This window comes from Sycon ciliatum, chromosome 2 (genome assembly GCF_964019385.1).
Source record: "Sycon ciliatum chromosome 2, ocSycCili1.1, whole genome shotgun sequence".
NCBI classification, from domain to species: domain Eukaryota; kingdom Metazoa; phylum Porifera; class Calcarea; order Leucosolenida; family Sycettidae; genus Sycon; species Sycon ciliatum.
This window is the reverse complement of record NC_088644.1, coordinates 11,005,906-11,028,117: the sequence shown is the minus strand read 5'-3', so window position 1 is coordinate 11,028,117 and position 22,212 is coordinate 11,005,906. Positions and strand designations below refer to the sequence as shown.

Below are 22,212 nucleotides of genomic sequence, written 5' to 3'. Positions count from 1 at the left end.
GTATATATACGACTCCCCGGTCTCTAGCTTAGCAGCTATGCCGCGGGAACGAGCTGCGGCACAGTGCCGCGCCGTGCAAACAGTAACTACAACAGTCACTGAGTCTGTACCCGGGATCGGGATCTGACGTCGAACTAACAGGACCCGTTGATATGACGCGAAAAATGTTTCTGGTTTGTGGAGTTTGGTGATTTGCACACAACGGCTTTTCGTTGCCGTAGATGAAGGAGGTGGAATCCGTCGAAGATATTGCCTTCTTCTCCAGGAGTGTGCAGAGGATACTATTACTACCTCAAGTCTAAGTAGCAGATCTTAGAGCCCAGTTCTCTACACCGCTCACAACCACTCCCGTGCATGGACGCAACAAATGTGCGCGCACTGACATTCGGGAAGCATTTGAAGTGGTATAATAGTAGTATTGCTTGAGCATTGAAGCCTGGGAACGACGCGGACATATTCAGCAAACGGCGACCACTGGAATCGGTAGACTACCTACGGTGACGTTGCGTATAATCGCTTCATCCGAGCTCACGGCGAACGTGTCCTTGCGACAGACTAGGGTTGGAAAATGTATTCTATGTTCGTGCTGCACACGACGGTGCTTGGCTGTACCGTAGCCTGTTTCACTGGCCTCTTCTATCTCAGACCCTGGGTGCTGCAGCAGGCAATGGGTGGAAAGGTCAGTGCATGGATCCACTATGGCACTAATCGCGCAGTGCAGCGATTTAAAAATGCATACACCGGTGTAAATACAAATACAGTCATGTATAATCATGTAAGTCAGTGGATGTAAATCTACCACTGTAAGGCTGGGTTTACATGAGAATTTTCAACCTGGTTGAAAGTCCGTGGTTGACACAGAGGTCGGTGTTAACGTCGCACGATTACTTTGGTGGGGAATCAGCGTCTGCATTGCGGTGCAATCCTGTCGGGAAATACGCATAAAAGTACGGCGGTACGTTTCTCGATGCCGCCGGAATTACGCGCAGTGCATCATTTAGACGCTCCAGTCAATCTGTGGTCGTGGCTGGTTGAAATTCAAGCCGTGTCAAACTTAAACAATAACACCCATGTAAACACAGCCTAACCGGGATACTATGATGCTGACCAAGCTCAGCCATTGCCCTGCGATCATCAGCCCTCTTAAACATTCACGGGAAAGTAGGGGTGGCGCCAGTCTGCCGAACACTGAATGAGACAGCTGGCCAAGTTAGTACATGGTTGTCCGAATCTGCTTCGCTCAGTGCAAAACGTCTGACCGTATTGGTAAGGCAGGTCTACCATCATTAGACTCATTGCTTACACAAGTTTGTGCTTGCATCGTGTCCAGTATCTTATAGGGCCGTATCAGCCTGTTTGGGTAATTTTCAACAGATACGAGATACCCTATCGGGTAGTGTTTCGATGGAAATGCTTCGTATCTTTGTGCTATTTTATAGACTTTTTACAGTAGAAGCGAAACGTATCCTCTTGGTGAGTTGGATTTATTGTGATCCTCTGTCTCTAATAGCTTTCCAATGAGCCCAAGATCGCCAAAATCGGTCAGGTAGAACCAAAGTTATGACAGAAAATCGGGGGAAAGAGATCCGATACATGACATACAAGTACATGTACATGGTATAATTGGTACAATACCTGATTGCGGACGCGCATGTGTGTGTGTGTGCGTATGCGTGCGTGTGAATCAAGGTACTACCGTAAAATCCCACCAGAGCACCCCGTCTCTCCCATGCGCCCCTCCCTGGCTTCTTGTCAAGGAATTGATAATGATTGTATCATCGTATGACTCTGTGAAGTGTGATGCTGTACTGCACTCTGCTGTGCTGCACTGCAGAGTGCACACGCGCGCTCGACCCGGTTGGAAATGTACGCAACAGTTCACACTCTCTTGACCAGGGATCGTACAAACTCTGGGTTTTGACGGGTTTGTACGACTCCCTGCTCTTGACTTTTGGTCGGTGTACGAGACGCACGCACAGTTTTCGTAGGGGCGAGTACTTGTTCATGTAGTACTGAATGCGGCAAGTAGGACCCATCCATCCGGCCCACCCCACCCGACCTACTAGAAGGGTCGCGGAGGTAGGGGCGCTCTGGCGGGAATTTACGGTCTATGCAGTACCTATGGTATGCGGTAGGGAGTAGTAAAATACCGGAATTTTACTACTCCCTGGTATGCAGTGCATGGCTTGACGCCATCAAAATCATACGGAGCAATAGAAAGGCTACCAATCCACTTGCCTTTGTTGTTCTGTGTTTTATATAGTTATATCATAAGCAATAATGTCATTATCCTGAAACTGAGAACAGGCCCTGCACACAGTGAATGCGCCCAACCCTCTCCGGCCACTCCGTATTCTGAGAGAATGTATGTTCCACTGCTCACTTTCCTTAGATAAAGCGCCGTATTTTGTGGGAGGAAGAAGCACCGTGGGTGCGGGAGGACGTGCGTCGGGACTGGAAAGTTGCCGGTGGGAAATATTACCGCCAAAAGGTAGGTGCATTTACAGACTGAGAACACTGACCACTTGTGTGATGCACCAATACAACTATAAAGAGCTATGAAAAGTGTCAATTGAAATCCATTCATTTTTTGGAACTCTAACACGTAGTTAACTTATGTTTCATGGTCGTATCTGCAACTTTGCTACTCTCATAGCTCTTTTTGGATTACTGTCTCCACGCCGATTGTTCAATTCAACTAAGGTGCAGGCACTGTCAAACCTCTTTAGGACGAACACCAAGGGACCTATGGCATTTGTTCTCTATAACGGGAGTTCTTCTTATTCATACCTTATAGTTATACCCAGTGATCTCACACAATACACAGTGGTATATCTAATACAGGACCAATAGAGATGAACAATAGCTCTTCTAAAGCCGTAAAGGGAAAGTTTGCTTTATCAGTGTTTTTACCCCAACATGGGGTACTATCAGTAATACCCCATTTTGGGGCAGGGGCATGTGCCTACCGAGGCTTCACTGCACCGGTATAATTTTGTTTAAACAGTTCCTGTGGTGTACCCGATGAGTGTGTGAACGTGTCCCCATACACGTGGTCATCATGCTGTAATCACTGGCAGCCCCTGCACGTCATTGGATAAGACCACTAAGGGGTTGTCGCAAAAGGTTTTCGTCATCCATGAAACTAGGGGTGTGCACGGGTAGTCGGGTACCCGTGCCACCCGTGAGAACCTCGGGTAGTCGGGTACAGAATAGTACCCGAAAACCCGAAGTCGCAGATGGCATCATGTACAGTGCACGTGTACACAAGCATAGTGCATGCTCGCGGTTTCCTGGTGATGCAGTCATCTATCGAACACAGCTCTGCGTACGATTTATACTTGTTTGTTCGCTTGGTTTGGCTGTGTTGTTCTGCCACAGTTCTTTGACGAGGAGGGCTGAATCCTTGCTATCTTATTACTTCCAGATTGAGTGCATTCACCCTAGTGCTAACCACACATTGTGGGCTAGCCTGTCCCCAGTTCAAGTTGTTCTAGAAGCCGCCATCTCTGGTCAGATGCTGCACGGAGTCTTTTGAATAGGCGCCGCCGTGCGCGCTGCTGTATGCTGAGAGGCTTTGGTTATGAAGCATTGCTGTAGGTTTCGTTAGCTGTGCTTTTTTCTTTGTGTACTGACACCAATGTGCATACTATTATCTGTATTAAGGCTAACCGTGTTACGCTTGTAGAACCTATCCATAATCTAGCCCCATTGTAAATAACACCAACAATGCATTGCCTCCACATGACCAACACTGGTGTTGATCGATACTATTGTAATGCATGGAGTTACATGACATGCATGTACTCCTGTACTCTTGAATAAAAAGAAGAGTACAGGTACACGCACTCTGCCATGGCATGCAGTACATGCCTGCATGAAGTGTGTAGTGCCATGGCAGTACATGCCTGCATGAAGTGTGTACTGTGCAGCGTTTCCGACAATCTGCACTACAGTCTGTATAGTATACAGTGCAACAAGCGTATGAAAACATGTGGATCAATACACCCGTGCTTGGGACACTGTCCGACCCCGGTCCGTACCAAGTGAGAGTAGAAGCGAGAGGATAGCTTAGCACAGTACGTACTACACTGTATAAGCGAGCTCCACTGTAGTACTCTATAGACTTCTATTCGAGGGAAACTTCGTAACTCGTGTGTTCATCATAAGGTTCCAAGGCTCTTATTTATCCAGGCTGGATGCTCTTGGGCCCCACATTCCCCGGCATGCAGCTATCTTAACGGTACCAGTAAGGGGTCGCCGCAAAAGTTTTCTGTCGTCCCTGAAACGAACATCGTCCATTTCGTACTCGGACCTCCTCCCCTCCCTCTGAAACGAACACGGCTTGCTATGCCGGACGACGAAAATCACATGCATGTACATGTCATATGTACAGTGTCAGTCGACTTGCGATTTTGGCTCGCACCCCCCCCCCCTCCCCCCGAACGAAGCATGTTCGTTTCAGGGACAACAAAAAACTTTGCGACGACCCCTAAGGAAGAGGTTTCTTGAGCAGACTCGCTCTTTTCCTTTCACTCTACAACAATTGATTTCTTTTAGTACGACTTTTACCAATCAAGTTTTACAACGTTTCGGCAAAAAATTCCCTCACCAGGTATACCAGTCAGTGACTGGCATTCCTCAGCAGAACACAAAAATAGTTTGCGCATGAACACAAGATCCGGGAGAGCGTTTTTATAGGAGGTCAACAGTGTGATGTGTTACATGATATTGGAATATAGAGAAGAATTTTGTGTTGAGCACACGAGTGATTTGAAGTAGCAGCACTGTACAGAGGGCAGTAGTGTCTAGTTTTCATGAGGACATGGACTAACAGATTACAAGTATTCCTCAAATATGGCGGGTACCTGTGAGAAACATACGGCAGTCATATGCCGGCTACAACAGCCGCAAGATGTACGGGGATCAAAAGCCATACTTCGACTGTGTCTGCTTCTTGGTCTGGCGGTTCTGCGACCACTGGTTCTGTAGTTCCAACTCGCGCTCTTTTGCCTGTCACAAACACAGTGAACAAAGAAAGGAAATTTAATAAACCTCAACCACACAACTTTAACTCCGTAGGTCTGTCCATAGGGAGAGGGCTGTACAACACGAAACTCAAGTGGACTGGGTGAGACGAGCTTTTACTGGTATTCAAGTCGCTGGATTTCATATGTTGCAACTGACTGCTAACTACAATATTCGGTGTGTGTATGACAATCAGGTACCACTGTAAAGAGCACTTTGCAGGACCAGGTATATCCAATGTACCTAGGCAGAGAACAAACCAGCCAAAGAGAGTGTCTCAGTCGAGTACCTGGAAAGCGAGGTAGGTGATCTGGTGCTTGTTCTTCTGCGCCCGCGATGGTTGTGCACTCTGAGGCTGTTGGCAAACACACGCACATACATCCATGCAAACACACACACACACACACACACACACACACACACCAGAGCTTCGAACTCCTGGGACAAAAAAATGAAAACTCCCAGTACACAGAAAGTTGACTTTGAAACTTTTTTGTAGCCATGAGCAAGTTGGTTTGGCTGTCGAATACATCACAAGCCTCGAGAAAATATCAATTTCTTGTCTTTTTTCTGCAATATTCCGAGTGATTCTCCAAATTCTGCGGAAATTCTGCAATCGGCAGAATGGGGGAGTTCACTGTGTGTTGTACTGACGTTTTACTGCATTGGTGAAGCTGCAGGCCTAACACCCCTATTGTAAACTTGTTAAAACGAAATAAATTTGAGTCCTCGTGTGCCTGGGTAAACATTCGGCCAAGGGCACCTTTTAACTTAATGAACACTGTATACTGGTACTTGAAGCACAAGGCAAATAGCAACTAAATTCTGAAGATCAAATACGATGAGCGCTAATCCGAAGAATATAAATTCTTCATTCGCTAAAATTATACGTATACACACACACACCAGAGCTTCGAACTCCTGGGACAAAAAAATGAAAACTCCCAGTACACAGAAAGTTGACTTTGAAACTTTTTTGTAGCCATGAGCAAGTTGGTTTGGCTGTCGAATACATCACAAGCCTCGAGAAAATATCAATTTCTTGTCTTTTTTCTGCAATATTCCGAGTGATTCTCCAAATTCTGCGGAAATTCTGCAATCGGCAGAATGGGGGAGTTCACTGTGTGTTGTACTGACGTTTTACTGCATTGGTGAAGCTGCAGGCCTAACACCCCTATTGTAAGCTTGTTAAAACGAAATAAATTTGAGTCCTCGTGTGCCTGGGTAAACATTCGGCCAAGGGCACCTTTTAACTTAATGAACACTGTATACTGGTACTTGAAGCACAAGGCAAATAGCAACTAAATTCTGAAGATCAAATACGATGAGCGCTAATCCGAAGAATATAAATTCTTCATTCGCTAAAATTATACGTATTTTACAATTGAACAGGAAAGAATAGCAGGCAGGAAATATGGCTGGAACACATACATGGGCATGTGACACAAACATGCTGATTTGTAGGCAAGCTTACCGCCCGGACTGCCTTCTCTTCACTCATGTACTTGGATGGCAGCGCATTGTACGAACTTGCTCGTTCGTTCTCATCAAAGTCTACCATACTGCTTGCAATGGCTGCCAGATCTTGTTTATTCCGTTTACCACCACGACTCAATCGCTTGAACTGAAAAGAAAACAAAAAGCCGGCAAGATACACATCTTGAAATTTCAAATTTGGACTTCACGGAGAATTTCAAAGTATTAGGAAATTAGAGGCAACATGCCTCGTACTGGGACCGGTGGTGCGACTGATGATTTTTTCTTTCTTTCATATGGTATCTGGCTTGCAAGTGTTGAGTTTCGGAGAGAAAATAGCAGTACGAGGCATGTTGCCTCTAATTTCCCAAGATACACATCAGAAAGAAAACACCAACCATACAGAAACATTATCCTCTCTTCTCTCTCCCCGTCTCTCTCTCTCTCTCTCTCTCTCTCACACACACACACACGCTCACGCACGCACGCCCACGCACGCACACACACACCACCACCACATCACAAGCCATGTGTGGGTCTTCACATACCTGCTCATCGTTCAACAAGTCTCCAAGAGAGTCCGGAGCCACTTGCTGGCTTTCGGCAGGTGCAACTTGGTATGCTGGAGGAGGGTCTGCTGAAGTACTATCATATGCAGGATAGCTGTGTGCCGACGGCTCCAAACTGGGCCCGGTTGCCTGCAATGGAAACAGACAAATCGAAGAGAAGCGCAAGTTTCAGGGACAAAGTGTAGCAAAAAGGAGCCATAGGTGTGTGATCCCTGGTAGCCTAATCGGTAGGGCAGGGGTGCTGGGTTCGAATCCTGCACGTGGATCCTTCTTTTGCATCAACAGCACCCTTGTTCCCATCCACACTCAGTGAGTCATAGGCTCAAACATGCCACATGAATGGCATGCACACTTCTGTAAAGTAATTGATTTTGGCCAGTTTCTTTTCAAGGCTGTACAGAAGTACCCTTCACGATGTCGAGAAATTAGGGGTGAAAGTTGGCATTGAGATCCCGAGTTCGAGTACTCTGATTTTGTCTGATCGAATATTCGAGTATTCGAGTATTCTTCATCTCCTAAAAATTGCACACCGAGGGCCTTAAAATCACATGATACAACCCTGATTGAACCGAGTGGTAGTCATTTTCTCGGGTATATTGGTTGGTAGGTCATTTGGGCTCTCTTTACTCGTGAACAAATGTTCACCACACAGTCTGTACATCAATATCCGCCGACTGCTGCTCTGAAACTGCAGATTTCTGTGGTAAATGCAAGTACCATGTATGAACGAGTACTCTGATTTATTCCGAGTACGATTATTTCTGAAAAACCGAGCGAGTACTCGAGTATTCGGTATAATTGTTTCACCCCTACGAGAAATGTTTGCGGCAAGAAAGTAGATGCCTGTACATGTACACGTAGCATGTACATGTACTAGTATTTGCCACGTGTAACCATTCTATTTGTCGCTTTGTTCAATGCACAACTCAAACTAATACTTACAGGGTAATCGGGCTCCTGAGCAGTAGCACCGTACGAATACTCTGCCGGCATCGGACCGGTGGCAGGGCCGACATACTGCTCACTACAAGCAGCGCTGGGCCATGACGAAGTGGACGACGCTGCCTCACTGGCGCCGGCACACACCTGCACAGGAAACCCAACAGGCAAAGGCGCGTTCCTCTAACTACAGTGAAACCAGTCTGAGACGACCGCTCAAGGGACCTTCAAAACGTGGGCTCAGTTACCAGGTGGTCTCCTTATCCAGGTCCCATTTGATCGGAAATAGCATCCCTTGGTGATGGTTTCAGTGGTCTTCTAGGACAGGTGGTCACCTTATCCGAGTGGTCGCCGCCCTGACAGGTTATACTGTGGCTGGGTGAAGTTGGTACAGACAATCAGTCATGTCAAGCAGATAGCTCACAATCAGCCATGTCAAGCAGATAGTTCACAATCAGTCATGTCAAGCAGATAGCTCACAATCAGCCATGTCAAGCAGATAGGTCACAATCATGAATGCATGTGCAGGACTGAAGAGGTTTGCTGAAACAAATCGTTCACGCAAGAAGACGCATGGCTGTCAAGAATTGGCAACTTAGGGTGCGTATCATAGTACTCTTGCTTATGCCTATGGCAATATGGGTGCCAACAAGTACAAGAGTAGATCTACTATTCAGGCTGTTTCTCTGCTCTGGATGGCTCTATGGAAACAAAAGAGAGCCAGTTCATCGAACATCAACATTGACCAGAAACTTCGGTGCATATAATTATTTCCGTCTGCCTGCCACGTCGGTAAAAATGTTGGCGAGTGCATTACAATTTTGTGTGAAATTGTAAAATCAGAACGGCTGAAGTCTTCGGGAAGATGTTAACGTTGACTAGCCATGGAATACCAGGGTGGTTTGTAGACTTACATAGCGATATCTTAAATTTGATGGAATTGTTACCTGTCAAAAGAGTGAATATTGTATGGCGATGGGTGCAACTGAGAATTGAAGACACCGGTAAATTGAGGACATTTGGCCTCAGTCGCTTGGGTGTCCGTAAGTGTCAGGTTTAACTGTAGGACACAACTCTCAGAGACTAGAAAACTACAGTGCAAATGATCTCATGACGTTGATATAATCTTTAACATTGTGACATACCTGATGCGCAGTCCGCTGCTCCACCGTTGTGGCATACGCTGTTGGTATGGACCCGGCTTCACTGGTCGCTTTGTCTTGAGCAAGGAGAGCCTCATCGTCCTTTGCCGAGTGGAAGGAGAAGAACGGGGTGCTCTCCTCCTCGCCATCCTCGTCCTCCTCCCCCTTGGCTGTGGCTGCTGGTTTCTTTGCAATGGCGGACTTACGCGATGTGTCTATCGGCACTGCTTCTTTCTTCTTGCCCAAGACGTATGGAGTGAGAGAGGCAGTCGACTTCTTAGTCGGCATGTTCTTATTCTTTGCCCGCATGGCATCTCCCTCTTGTGATGTGATGGTTCCCACACTGGAAGCCTCACCCGTTGATATTTTGGCTTTCTGGAACAAGTTCTTCGGCTGCGGAAGCATCGACATCAGTGCCGACTTGCCCACTTGCACCTGTGGTACGAAACACACGCGTACACACGCATACACCCACCCAACCACACATGCACACACACACAAATTATTCTTGTTGTTCCACTGCCACAAGGGCCACCTGCAGGCAGCGGCACATGCCAGCGACAGCGTAAATAGTAGGCACATGAAAAAGGAACCTCACTTCAGTCACTTGACACCTGCACTGATTGCCAGACCAGGAAAATCAATGCTTCCAGCCACTGCCCGTTGATTGAACAAAAGATCACCTGTTCAAACTACAATACGCACAAGAACATCCCATTTCGGGGTGGGGAGATTTCACAAGGTGCTGGCACCTATGCACTACTCTGCTTTCCTGTCACGAAGTTGCCTACAGTGGATATACGCGTATATACGGCCGTTGGAGAGCTCAAAATTGGATAATGGTCAAGACAAGTCAACTTGTACTTGGGGACATGTTGTAGCGGCCTGTGGTGGTGGTGGTGGTGGTGGTGGTGATGGTGGTGGTGGTGGTGGCGGCGGTGGTCGTAGTGATGGTGGAAATTAGGCCACGTCTGCTGATATTCGGTCACTACAGGCATTGACTCTTAAAAATCATGGTCAGGATCTGCGGTATTCACGCTTCTAAACTATTAGTTCTGTAGGAATTAGAAAATCACTCTCCAGCGGTAAGGCAGTACAAAAACGTCATGTATATGCACTTGCCGTACTTGAACAAATTGAAATACAAGAATATACCAATTTAGGGATAGTACTCGTGCAATCACTCTTGGCTCAGTGTGTGTGTGTGTGTGTGTGTGTGTGTGTACGTGTGTGTGCGTGTGTACGTGTGCAAGCATGCGTGTGTGGGTGCATGCGTGTGTGTGCACATGTGTGTGTGTGTGTGTGTGTGAAAAGAAAAAAAAGAAAAAAATTGAAAAAATCAAAAATAGGGATTCACTGGCCAGAAAAAGTCACTTCAAACAGCTGTGTGGTGGATACCAGGCTATAAATAGTGGCGGTCAATTCATCAGCCTTGCAAGCTGTTGAATGGTGTAATCCCAGCACAAGTTGCTATGTCTAACATAGCTGTTCGCTATCATCGCTCCCGCGATGGGCATGTCTAAGGTCTAAGGTGTGCACATGTGTGTGCATGTGTGTGTGTGTGTGTGTGTGTGTGTGTGTGTGTGTGTGTGTGTGTGTGTGTGTGTGTGTGTGTGTGTGTGTGTGTTGACGCTGTGTCCCATATGGTGCAGTGGTATGTGCAGCGATTTCCAATCGATAGATTGCGGGTTCGATTCCCGACGATTATGGTCACACACGTCTTTCTTCTCTTTCTCAGACTCTTCCTGACTTTTCTTTCATTCTCCTGGGTGGTTACCAACAGCCAGTGCATGCCGGAGTATGTGGTGAGATGTGTGTGCGGAAAAAAAAGAAAAGAAAAAAAGACCAAAAAAGAAAGAAAAAAAGACCAAAAAAAGGGATTCACTGGCCAAAAAAAACTCACTTCAAATAGCTGTATGGTGTAGACCAGGCTGAATAGTGACGGTCAATTCTTCAACCTTGCAAGCTGTTGAATGGTGCAATCCCAGCACAAGTTGCTATGGCTTCTGCCATAGCATTGCTATCATCGCCTCCGGCGATGGGCGTCAAAGGTCAAAGGTGTGTGTGTGTGTGTGTGTAAATACATGTGCGTGCACACATGTGTTTACATACACACACATCACGATAAATAGAGCTAGAACAAGACTGCCGCTCTGTCTTCGGTCTTACATCCTTGGTCACAGATAAAACGGGGACGTGTGGCTCCATCAGCATGCCAATATCACCCTGCTATGTCTTACCGGTGCTTTGCCATCATCCTTCTTCTTCTTCTTCGATGGAGGTCCATCATCATCTGAATCCGACTACAGTCAGCACAAGTCACACAGAAAGGAAACAAGAGTATGGATACCGCTCAGCTTTCGTGTTGTCAGAAGTCGACTGTATACTATCAGCTTATGGAGTGTGGTGAGTGTGTGTGTGTGCGGGGGGGGGGGGGGGGGGGGGGGGGAGAATCTGCGTACTACAGTAGATAGGTTCCGCACTACGTAACGTCAAGCAACATTATGTCCCGGTTAAGTGGGCGGGAAAACCCGTGAATTTGCGAGTTTGCACTCCACTTACGGAAAGTAGTCTTTGTCGAGTACGTACATTGGATTTATTAACGGAGGTGCTCCGTAAGCGGATTTGGGGATAAATGTAGAACTCTCTCTCTCTCTCTCTCTCTCTGTCAGTCTGTCTATCAGTCTGTCTATCTGTCAGTCAGTCTGTCTGTCTGTCTGTCTGTCTCTCCGGGTCGTGCATTTTCGCGACCGAAGTTGCCATGGGCAGCTACGGGGCTCGAAAACTCCGTAGGGCGGAGCAAGGATCCTAATGCAGTGGGTAAGACTTTCAGTAGGTCGACTACGGTTTTTACTAACGCCATTGCATTATGCGGAACCTCTCAGTCTCTAATACAGTGTTGCCGACAGGCTAATGACATCTGCGGACTGATGCTCAGCTAGCACCAGGGTCTGTGAGTCTCAGACCTGCTAACACTGGACCATGCCATTGGCACAATACACTGACCTAGTCGTGAGCCCGTGTTTATTTCGTATATGTGTGTGTGTGGGGGGGGGGGGGGGGGGTGCGTGCGTGTATGTGTGTGTGTGGTACGGTCGGCACGTGCACCGACGTGATGGGCCAGCATGAACAGCTGGACTGATCACGTGAGCGAGCAGGAAGCGTAAGCGAGGTAGCAGCATCACATCTCAGGTCAGCGTCTAGTGGGCAGTCACACATACCATGTGACTGGTCCCCAACTCACTTAACTCAGTCGAACAAGTTGTTAGTATGAGGACTTGTGTGAAGAACGAGAATAGCGAGGGTCCTGCGTTGGCTCTCTTGTGTTTTATTCTGTGGGTATAGAAATGGCTACATCACCAAGAAGCTTGAATTTCGATTCAATTTTTGAAGTCCGAAGAAAATGCTCAACGGAACCTGCTGGGATAATGACTACGCAACACGGCTTAGTGAGAATCGCCAATCTAAAGCGAAGGCGCCTGCTTCAAGTACTGGTGGTGACAGTCAACATGCCTTCAGATTGTTCCCTGTTCAACTCCCTCAAACCAAAAGAGTTTTAATATTAATTTTAGGGCCGAGTCGGGTAGCATTTTCTCCGGGTATCGGGTCCGGGTAGCACGGGTACCCGATCGGGTAATGTTTCCATGGTAAGACCACAATGCACACCGGCCCCTCCCCTTGCGCATTGGGTAGACAGGCGTGAATTATTTCTACACGTGCACTGTACATGATGTCATCTGCGACCTCGGGTTTTCGGGTACTATTCGGTACCCGACTACCCGAGGTCCTCACGGGTAGCACGGGTACCCGACTACCCGTGCACACCACTAATTCATTTTATTCCCGTAGCTATGCAGAAGACGTTACTTCAGTAACGTCTGGCGCTAGCCAGGGTCCACACAGCTTTAATTTGGTGTTTGTTTGTTTGTGTCACGCCTGGCGCTATCCCGTGTCTGTCCCGTACCGTAACGTACCATCAAACACAGCTAGCTGGCCACATGCAGCTGGCCGCAATATTCAAATAGGGCTTTCAAACGCAAGATCATAACGTGAAGCAACTTGGAAGAATGAGTATGAATGCGAAGTGTATGAGGGAATGCATGTAGGGCGATAGTGCGGATTCGAATCCCAGGTTATGCCTGAAAAAAAGGAGAATTGAAAAATTTATAACATCCCTAAGCTTTTTTTGCCTATGTCATCAATGCGGTAGACGGTGTCGTATTACCTCGACCGTACCTGTCCCGTACCGTACCGGACCATCAAAGACGGCTGGCCACAATGCATATTCAAATAGGGCTTTCAAATGAAAGATCATAATGTGAAGCAACTTGGAAGAGTTAGTATGTACATGTATGTATGCGAAGTGTATCGGGGGATGCATGCAGGGCGATAGTGCGGGTTCGAATCCCAGGTTATGTCTTTAAAAAATGAGAAGATTATAAGAATTTATAACATCCCTATGCTTTTTTTGGTCTAGGTCATCAAGGCAAAAAAGCATAGCGTAGGGCCGTGAGCTTCCAAGCTCTCTCGTTAAAAATGCAACACTACTATTGTAGTAGTGTTTCTAGCATTCCCAGCATTGCATTGCCAGTACTTACATCAGGAGCGACTGGCATAGCTATCATGGCCTTTCCATTCTTATCCTTCTTGAAAAGAAGAGAAGAAATTGCTGAGAAGCTAGGCTGGCTCTTTGGAGCAGGCAACGACGTCAGCAATTTGCTGCCATTGGTGGCTTCGATAGCCTGGGGTGCAGAATCCTCTTCAGGTTTGGTCCGTGTGGAAATGTTCCCCTCATCCTCGCTGCCTTCACTACTATCATAAGCCACCAGTGAGAGTGACATAGCAATACTGCCGCGGGCAAGAGCAGGTCAATGTGACTGTTACTACTATACGCGGTACTACTGTATCCAGTTTGGGATTGATTTGATCACTGCAATTTTAAAATTATAATTTTATCTACAAAAAAATTCAGTGCAAAGTATCCTGCTTTTTGTTTCTCGTGATCGATAGATACTAGCAAGAGTCCATAACCCGCGCTTGATACTCCACAGTTGACATGCAAGGACATGAGATTGGGAGCGAAAGTGAGGGAAGTCTACTCAGTACTTCATTACAAACGCAGAGTAGATCTACTGGAACAAAAGTCTATGGGATTGTGGTAGATCTACAACTCTTCAAAATATTGTGGCCGCATGAATCGTGGAACTTCTTATTTCTACGTCAGAGATAGTAGATCGTGAGCTGAGCGCGCGAAGGGGCTTCCCCCATTCGGGGAGCGCATTTCAAAACAACGGGAAGTCGGACTTGTGGCTTGTGCTTGCCGCCGTAGACCCACAACAAGTCCTTCTTCGGAGTTTGGTGGTTCTTTGCTTATTTGTTGCCAAGTTGACATGCAAGGACATGAGATTGGGAGCGAAAGTGAGGGAAGTCTACTTCATTACAAACGCAGAGTACTGGAACAAAAGTCTATGGGATTGTGGTAGATCTACAACTCTTCAAAATATTGTGGCCGCATGAATCGTGGAACTTCTTATTTCTACGTCAGAGATAAATTGTACCTCAGAAACTGCGTCTCACGAAAACAGGCCACCTTCCTGTGCAGATGATTAGGCTCGTGTTGTAGCTCACACTACAAAGAATTGCTAGCAGTCGCATTGGCAGTGGAGCAGAAAACACAACGGCCCAAGGCAGGTGTTGTGGACAACTTGTGGTTAGGCCCGGAGAAACAAAGTCTGGAGAGGAGAATACCCGTGGAATTGGCCCAGCATCCAATAATATACCATGAGTGCCATTTCGAAGTAAGTAGCCTGGAGTGCTTTTCTTGTTGTCGCTTTTCTTCTCTGGCTTACCGGGTAGATAGGAGAAGAGATCGTCTTTCGAGAACACGAGTCTGATCTGCATGTAAGCAATCCGCCAAAAGCTCATTACAATGTATTTCGTTGATGCCATCTTCAAAAGCTCATTACTGAATTTTCTCGGGAGAATATGCTCCCTCATATAATATGCAGTTGTATATTTTTTCGTACTGTACACGTATATCATGTGTCCCTGATATGATGAGTGATGTCCATACAAGAAATCAAAAATCCAAAGGAAGATGTGCACAAGGGGCCGCGTGCCTGCCTGCACTTACTCACAGATCACTGCAACTCTAGCTTTTCGGCGAATTGCATGAGTACATGCACATGTATCTGATGCATGCTGTCCCGTCTTATTGTTCTGTTTCTCAAGCATCACCGAGATGGTGGACCTGACGATCACCGTCAAGACATCCATCAGCACGGCAATTGGGATATCGTTTGCGTTCTGCACCGTCTACCTGAGCGTGTGTATCTTCTGCATAGTGGCGCGCGTCAAGCAAGGCGATCCGATGGCGCGCATGTCCAATCCAGACGGCAGGCTCGATGTCAGCCAGCATCGGGTGAGCGAGCTGACGCGCGTGCAGAGCTTCATCGAAGGCCAGGGCAGCGGACTGGTCCATACTGACATCTCGCTGGGACCGTCTACCCACTCTGGCGGTGTAAGTACTTGAATAAATTCCTTCAGTGTCAGGGCCATGTCACTGGGATTTCGGGTGGTCCAGCCAAAGGGGGGGGGGGGGGTACCTGCCTAGGAATGACATTGTTGACGAAAAAAACACTTCATGAATTAGGTGGATCAACCTTTTTCGTAATGAGGTCCGGCCATGGCCGGACCGGGTACTATGGACATGCTTCAGTACATTTTACCCAAATGCGACATACTTTACATTAGGCCATCATTTTTTATATCTATGTTTCGCGTCAGTTCAACTTCCACAATCATATGCAAGAGGTGAAAAAAATGCAAAATAATAAAAAGGCGCATCAGAGGTGTATAGCACTGTACATAGCACAGTACCTTGTGCATGGTGTACATTCGAAAGAAAAATCCTACAGTACATCCAAGCATAACATCTGGGTTATCAGCACGAGTAAATATTCACTTTGGACAGAGGAGGCAACCGTTGGTGGCCATGCTTCGCTGGATTATTGTACTCAGACTTCAGCAGCGGTGCAAAGAGGTCCGGAACGACGCATCCTCTCAGCTTGAGGCGATCGATGCGGTCTGGTGTAAGCTCATAGAATATTGCTCGCAGATGCCGACCAAACGATTTACCAACGCTGGCCTCGAGGCCATTTCTGAATCCCAGCTTCGCCGTATGCAACCAGTACACACTGATGATTCGCACGATTGTACACTCACTGTGCATGTTCGATTTTATTATTTTTTTCCGAAAAAGGCAAAACGTATGCGTGCGGGCGACGCGAAACATAGATAAAAAATGCTGGCCTTACAAGTACATGATTGTATAAGTCTAATAAGGATATCGGGCAGTCTACTGTACATGTACTGTTTCTTAATGCCCTGCATACGAAAGTCCAGATTGATTAAGGATATTGAGTATATGTGCAGTCAACCTCGTAAGTAACGACATTGAGTATAACAACAACTCGCAACTAACGACACAATCTTCAGGCTTAGTGACTATTATACTGCATACGTTCAACCTCCCGAATAACCATGATAACGGCACTTTTCTCATGCATGGTCGAGGGTCGTTATTCGCAAGGTTGACTGTCTTCTACTATCTTGGCTGTGAAGGCTTGCATGACTTGCATGACTGTACATGTTCTTACAGTGTGGCGAAGCATTGCCTGTTTGTTGGTACCAACATGGGCTTGCAGCTGGTCTCTATCCGCTGCTCAGCGCTTTTGTTTAGTGTACTGGGGCCAGCAAACATGGAATGTCAGTTTGATGCAATAGTGGGCATTTTTGTAAGCGTGGATGTATAGTCTACTCGAAGTCACGTAATCACAGTTGTGCCCAGGGACTGAGTACGCAACTGAGCGACAGTAGCTTGTCATCAGCATTCTGTCAGGGTCAAGTTGTGTACTTTCTGTCTGCTTCTCTTACCCACGGCACACAGTTCATCAGCCCCAATTGCCATGAAGGCGGGGAGCGGTCCATGCGCACCAATCCGGCAATGAGAAGTTCATCATCGCATTCGGGAAATGCGGCGGTGGGTGGCCGACCAGGCGAGCACATGTCCGGCGGCTTCTAGAAGCAATGCACTGTTTACCTGCCGGAGTGTGATGGACATTGTTTTCTCCACTTTTGCTATTGCTTATTATTATTTTTATTTATATAAATACGACAAACGTAATCAAGGCTATGAAATTATTATCCCCACGTCAATTATCATTGTTTTTATTCTGTTTTTTTGTAGACCCATTTTACTGCTTTTCTGGGCATGTTACTCCTTTTTGCCTGTATGATCCATATTCAAATTTCCCTAGGCCTCTACTAATTATCAATCTTCATCTACTTTCCTGCAGCGCTTCTGATCGTTGCTATCTATGCTTGGGTCTGTTCAGGCCTAAAAAGCTATCACTTCTTTCCTACCTCTCCTTCTCACATGGAACAGCTGGCTGTCGGCTGGCCCTTGCATTCTTGATCTTCTGCTGCGGTGTCAAGCCGTTTAGTTTAAGTTTGATAATAGGATGCCCCGAAGGCATGCTGCTTGTCGAGCCATCAATGTATTCGCCGACTCGACATGTCTAAGGGGTCGTCCAAGGTTACCAATAATATTTTCAAAACGAAATGTTTTCGTTTGTGGGTGGGTGGGTTTGATGGAGTTTCGTTTTGAAAATAATTATTGAATGCTGATGGAGAATGCCCAGTTACTTCTGGGTGTCGAAAAATGACATCAATATTTTATTGGAATTCGTTTTACCTGCAGAAAAGGTGGGTACGGGTGGGTGGGTACGGGTGGGGGCTGAAAAATACTAAAACTTTTCGTTTTGTAAAAACAATTGGTAACCCCGGACGGCCCCTAATGCAATGCTGATATTAACCCTTTACTGTCCGTACATACAAGCATCGATCCAATGGGATCGATGGGGTAGGCATTTTGAAATTATCGTAACTTGCTCAAATCTAGGTCTTTTGGAGAGATCGAAATATGTAGGTCGAAGAGAAAAGTCTCAGCTGTCGCCTCGAACAATTCCCGAAGCGATACGAACAGCGGTTGCTGAGTTATCGCACTCGTAATTCTGGTCCCGGGAAAAGTGCGTTCAGAGCGCGACGCGCATGTCGACGGCTGGGATTTTCCCTGTTTACGTCACCTGTTGGCAAGGCTACACCAAAAGTAGGTTCCCGGGAGTCTCTACGAAAATATTTGAGCTCGATACAAGCAACAGGGGTGACATGGTGGATTGAGATCGATCTCGAGCGTGAGCTCAGCGCTTTTGCGCGTTCCCTGGCTTGCAGCGCTGGACCAGTGTATCCTGTGGCGCCGAGTGTGGGCTCATTCACAGCTCACCTCACTGGCACTGCTGATCCTGTCTCTGCTGAGGTTGTTGTTGCAGAAGCTGGCGTTGCCCGTTTTTGATATTATGGGCATGTGTTTCTGTGGAGAAGGCGGAGAGCCGGAACGCAAACAATAATTATTACTTTATCATTTTGGTCATCTTTTGTATTTTCATGACATGATTGTATGGGTTTATTAATTTTGCCCGTACAAGAGGCTTCGTAGCTGAAAAAAAAAAAAAAAAAAAAAAAAAGTGTGGGCTCATTGCGTTCGTCTCGTCAAGACCTTTCCAGGATGCCCAAGATCGTGGAAATCGTCAAATTCAAACCAAAGTTACGTCTCATTTTAGTTTCAGATTTTGTGGTTGCGTGGGCTTGTATACATTTTAATCGGACAGTAAAGGGTTAAGAAAGGTTTGCTCCCCACACCGGAGCTTGCGCTATTCCGCCGACTTTATTTGACACTTGACTGACTCACGACTGCCATCCAGAGCACCCGAGAAGTCCATCGAACCTTCGACTCGGCAAACCTGCAAGAAAGCACCACTCCCTGCTCAATACACAGTGTTTCGGGGAATTCACCCCTCATCAGTTGAGCTTGAGTAGGCTGAGGAAGATTGTGCCTGAAGAGCACCACTTATATAGTGCTCTCCAGGCACAAACATCACCAGGGATACAAACTTACAGAGACGCTCCGCTTCCAGCGCGATAAACACCTCGTGAACACCAGATAGCAGCGTGAGTCAGTGTCGCTCCTGGACGGTGAGACAGACGTCGAGGACCCTTGGTCATTCGCAACGCTGTCACCTCCAAACCAACTAGTCGCAAGCCCGCGCTGGGCACAACAGTACGAAGTAGTGGTTGCGACTTCGGCGATGATTTGTAAGAAAGGTTTGCTCCCCACACCGGAGCTTGCGCTATTCCGCCGACTTTATTTGACACTTGACTGACTCACGACTGCCATCCAGAGCACCCGAGAAGTCCATCGAACCTTCGACTCGGCAAACCTGCAAGAAAGCACCACTCCCTGCTCAATACAGCGGAGCGTCTCTGTAAGTTTGTATCCCTGGTGATGTTTGTGCCTGGAGAGCACTATATAAGTGGTGCTCTTCAGGCACAATCTTCCTCAGCCTACTCAAGCTCAACTGATGAGGGGTGAATTCCCCGAAACACTGTGTATTGAGCAGGGAGTGGTGCTTTCTTGCAGGTTTGCCGAGTCGAAGGTTCGATGGACTTCTCGGGTGCTCTGGATGGCAGTCGTGAGTCAGTCAAGTGTCAAATAAAGTCGGCGGAATAGCGCAAGCTCCGGTGTGGGGAGCAAACCTTTCTTACAAATCATCGCCGAAGTCGCAACCACTACTTCGTACTGTTGTGCCCAGCGCGGGCTTGCGACTAGTTGGTTTGGAGGTGACAGCGTTGCGAATGACCAAGGGTCCTCGACGTCTGTCTCACCGTCCAGGAGCGACACTGACTCACGCTGCTATCTGGTGTTCACGAGGTGTTTATCGCGCTGGAAGCGGAGCGTCTCTGTAAGTTTGTATCCCTGGTGATGTTTGTGCCTGGAGAGCACTATATAAGTGGTGCTCTTCAGGCACAATCTTCCTCAGCCTACTCAAGCTCAACTGATGAGGGGTGAATTCCCCGAAACACTGTGTATTGAGCAGGGAGTGGTGCTTTCTTGCAGGTTTGCCGAGTCGAAGGTTCGATGGACTTCTCGGGTGCTCTGGATGGCAGTCGTGAGTCAGTCAAGTGTCAAATAAAGTCGGCGGAATAGCGCAAGCTCCGGTGTGGGGAGCAAACCTTTCTTACAAATCATCGCCGAAGTCGCAACCACTACTTCGTACTGTTGTGCCCAGCGCGGGCTTGCGACTAGTTGGTTTGGAGGTGACAGCGTTGCGAATGACCAAGGGTCCTCGACGTCTGTCTCACCGTCCAGGAGCGACACTGACTCACGCTGCTATCTGGTGTTCACGAGGTGTTTATCGCGCTGGAAGCGGAGCGTCTCTGTAAGTTTGTATCCCTGGTGATGTTTGTGCCTGGAGAGCACTATATAAGTGGTGCTCTTCAGGCACAATCTTCCTCAGCCTACTCAAGCTCAACTGATGAGGGGTGAATTCCCCGAAACACTGTGTATTGAGCAGGGAGTGGTGCTTTCTTGCAGGTTTGCCGAGTCGAAGGTTCGATGGACTTCTCGGGTGCTCTGGATGGCAGTCGTGAGTCAGTCAAGTGTCAAATAAAGTCGGCGGAATAGCGCAAGCTCCGGTGTGGGGAGCAAACCTTTCTTACAAATCATCGCCGAAGTCGCAACCACTACTTCGTAGTAAAGGGTTAAGTTAATATTTAATAATAAACTAGTAATACTCACACCGACTGGTGCTACATGCACATGGTGCCTTGTGTTGATTGTTATTCTTGTCACAAGAATAACACTTGCAATTTTACTGTTTTCAGCCGCAGAATTCTGCACTGAATTTCTGATATTCAGCCGCGGAAGTCACGGGGGACAGAAACCTGCTCCACGGCCCGTGGATGCTGAGTTGAACGTGTTAGAAGATGAAGTGAACAGTACCAGCCAGGCCCGCCGGAACCGGTCCGGTTGGTCAGGTTATTACCGGTCCCACTGTTTGGCCACCAACATGTGTTCAGCACTGTGGAGGGCATATGTATTCAACATTTCGATTCGCAAACTATGAAAGGCCACAATACTACCGGACCAATCAAAAACTGCTTCCGGCGGTCCTGTACCCTGTCTCCATTTGGTAGCCGACGGGCTGACAACAAGGGCCAGGCAAGTGGATCATGCACTGAAACTCTGCTGTTGTGGTACTGGGACTAGATCTAGATCTGGAATAAAGAGGAGCTGCTCACTCTTGGGGGTTGCATACGTGTAGTTGTAGTACTCTTGCTGACACCAAGACGACAAGAGTACGCAACTGTGCTTATTATGGGTTAGTGTGTAGTGCACTGCATGCCTGTATCATGGAACTTACTTGTCTGCACAACGCCGTGTACTATACTTACTGTGCTAAAAACACACACACCAAAGACCAGCTCTTGAGCCAGTGCACAAGTCAATGGTACAACATGTGTGTTTGGCCTCAGTTCCAATCAAGACACTGTTCGACAATTCTCGGGGCAGGAATTTCCGTACGTAAGTAGTTAGTTGCCAACCTGACGGAGATCATGGTGGTGTTTGGGTCTTCTGCTCAGTGTGCAGGTGAAGCTGCACAATGTGATGGAAGCAGACCGCTGTGTAACTGACCCATACAAAAACAATCACAGTTACTCTTGGCAATGTACTCTTGTCGACTCCCTGCTTGTCAGCATCCATTTGTAGCTTAGAACCAGGGAGTGGTAACATTTGAGCCGAGCCAAGCAAAAAGGTGGCTTAGGCATAATTTTTGGAAATTTCTTTTTTCATGCCAAAGTGATGTCTACCTATCCAACTTCCATCAGGGAAATTTTGGTGCCCATCTGAAATGTATTATGTGCCATAAATACGTATACATTGCGCACATGTCACAGCATACCTGATATCAATGAAACTAAGGATTCGAAGACCTGCCCAAACTCTCCAAAAACCATGGGACATCAAGTGGAGATAAAGCTTAGCAGGTGTGGAGGCAATACAAGAAGAACGAGCACTTGTGTTCTAATTAGAAGATCCAAGAAAGAATGAATAATTGATCTATGTATCTCATGTCATTTCTTCACGCAACACGAATTTT

General features: G+C 47.1%; 2 protein-coding genes and 1 long non-coding RNA gene across 3 annotated transcripts; 2 read left to right on the top strand and 1 right to left on the bottom strand.

Moving 5' to 3' along the window:
* Positions 1–189: 189 nt before the first annotated feature.
* LOC135808661 (uncharacterized) lies at positions 190–3,748 on the top strand. Its single transcript, XR_010552101.1, has 3 exons — positions 190–679; positions 2,393–2,491; positions 3,382–3,748. It is a non-coding gene; the product is annotated as an uncharacterized LOC135808661 (long non-coding RNA).
* An 802-nt stretch (positions 3,749–4,550) lies between these two features.
* On the bottom strand, positions 4,551–14,304 carry LOC135808658 (proline-rich protein PRCC-like). Its single transcript, XM_065321879.1, has 8 exons — positions 13,753–14,304; positions 11,395–11,457; positions 9,158–9,589; positions 8,016–8,159; positions 7,053–7,202; positions 6,503–6,652; positions 5,318–5,383; positions 4,551–5,013 (listed from the first exon to the last, which is right to left on the bottom strand). The coding sequence occupies exons 1-8, from the start codon at positions 13,993–13,995 to the stop codon at positions 4,927–4,929; spliced, it is 1,335 nt and encodes a 444-aa protein (XP_065177951.1). The 5' UTR covers positions 13,996–14,304; the 3' UTR covers positions 4,551–4,926.
* Positions 14,305–14,464: 160 nt separating this feature from the next.
* Positions 14,465–17,869, top strand: LOC135808659 (uncharacterized). The gene is made up of 3 exons (XM_065321880.1): positions 14,465–14,952; positions 15,386–15,674; positions 17,103–17,869. Exons 1-3 carry the CDS (start codon positions 14,936–14,938, stop codon positions 17,235–17,237), a joined length of 441 nt encoding a protein of 146 aa, XP_065177952.1. The 5' UTR covers positions 14,465–14,935; the 3' UTR covers positions 17,238–17,869.
* Positions 17,870–22,212: the final 4,343 nt, after the last annotated feature.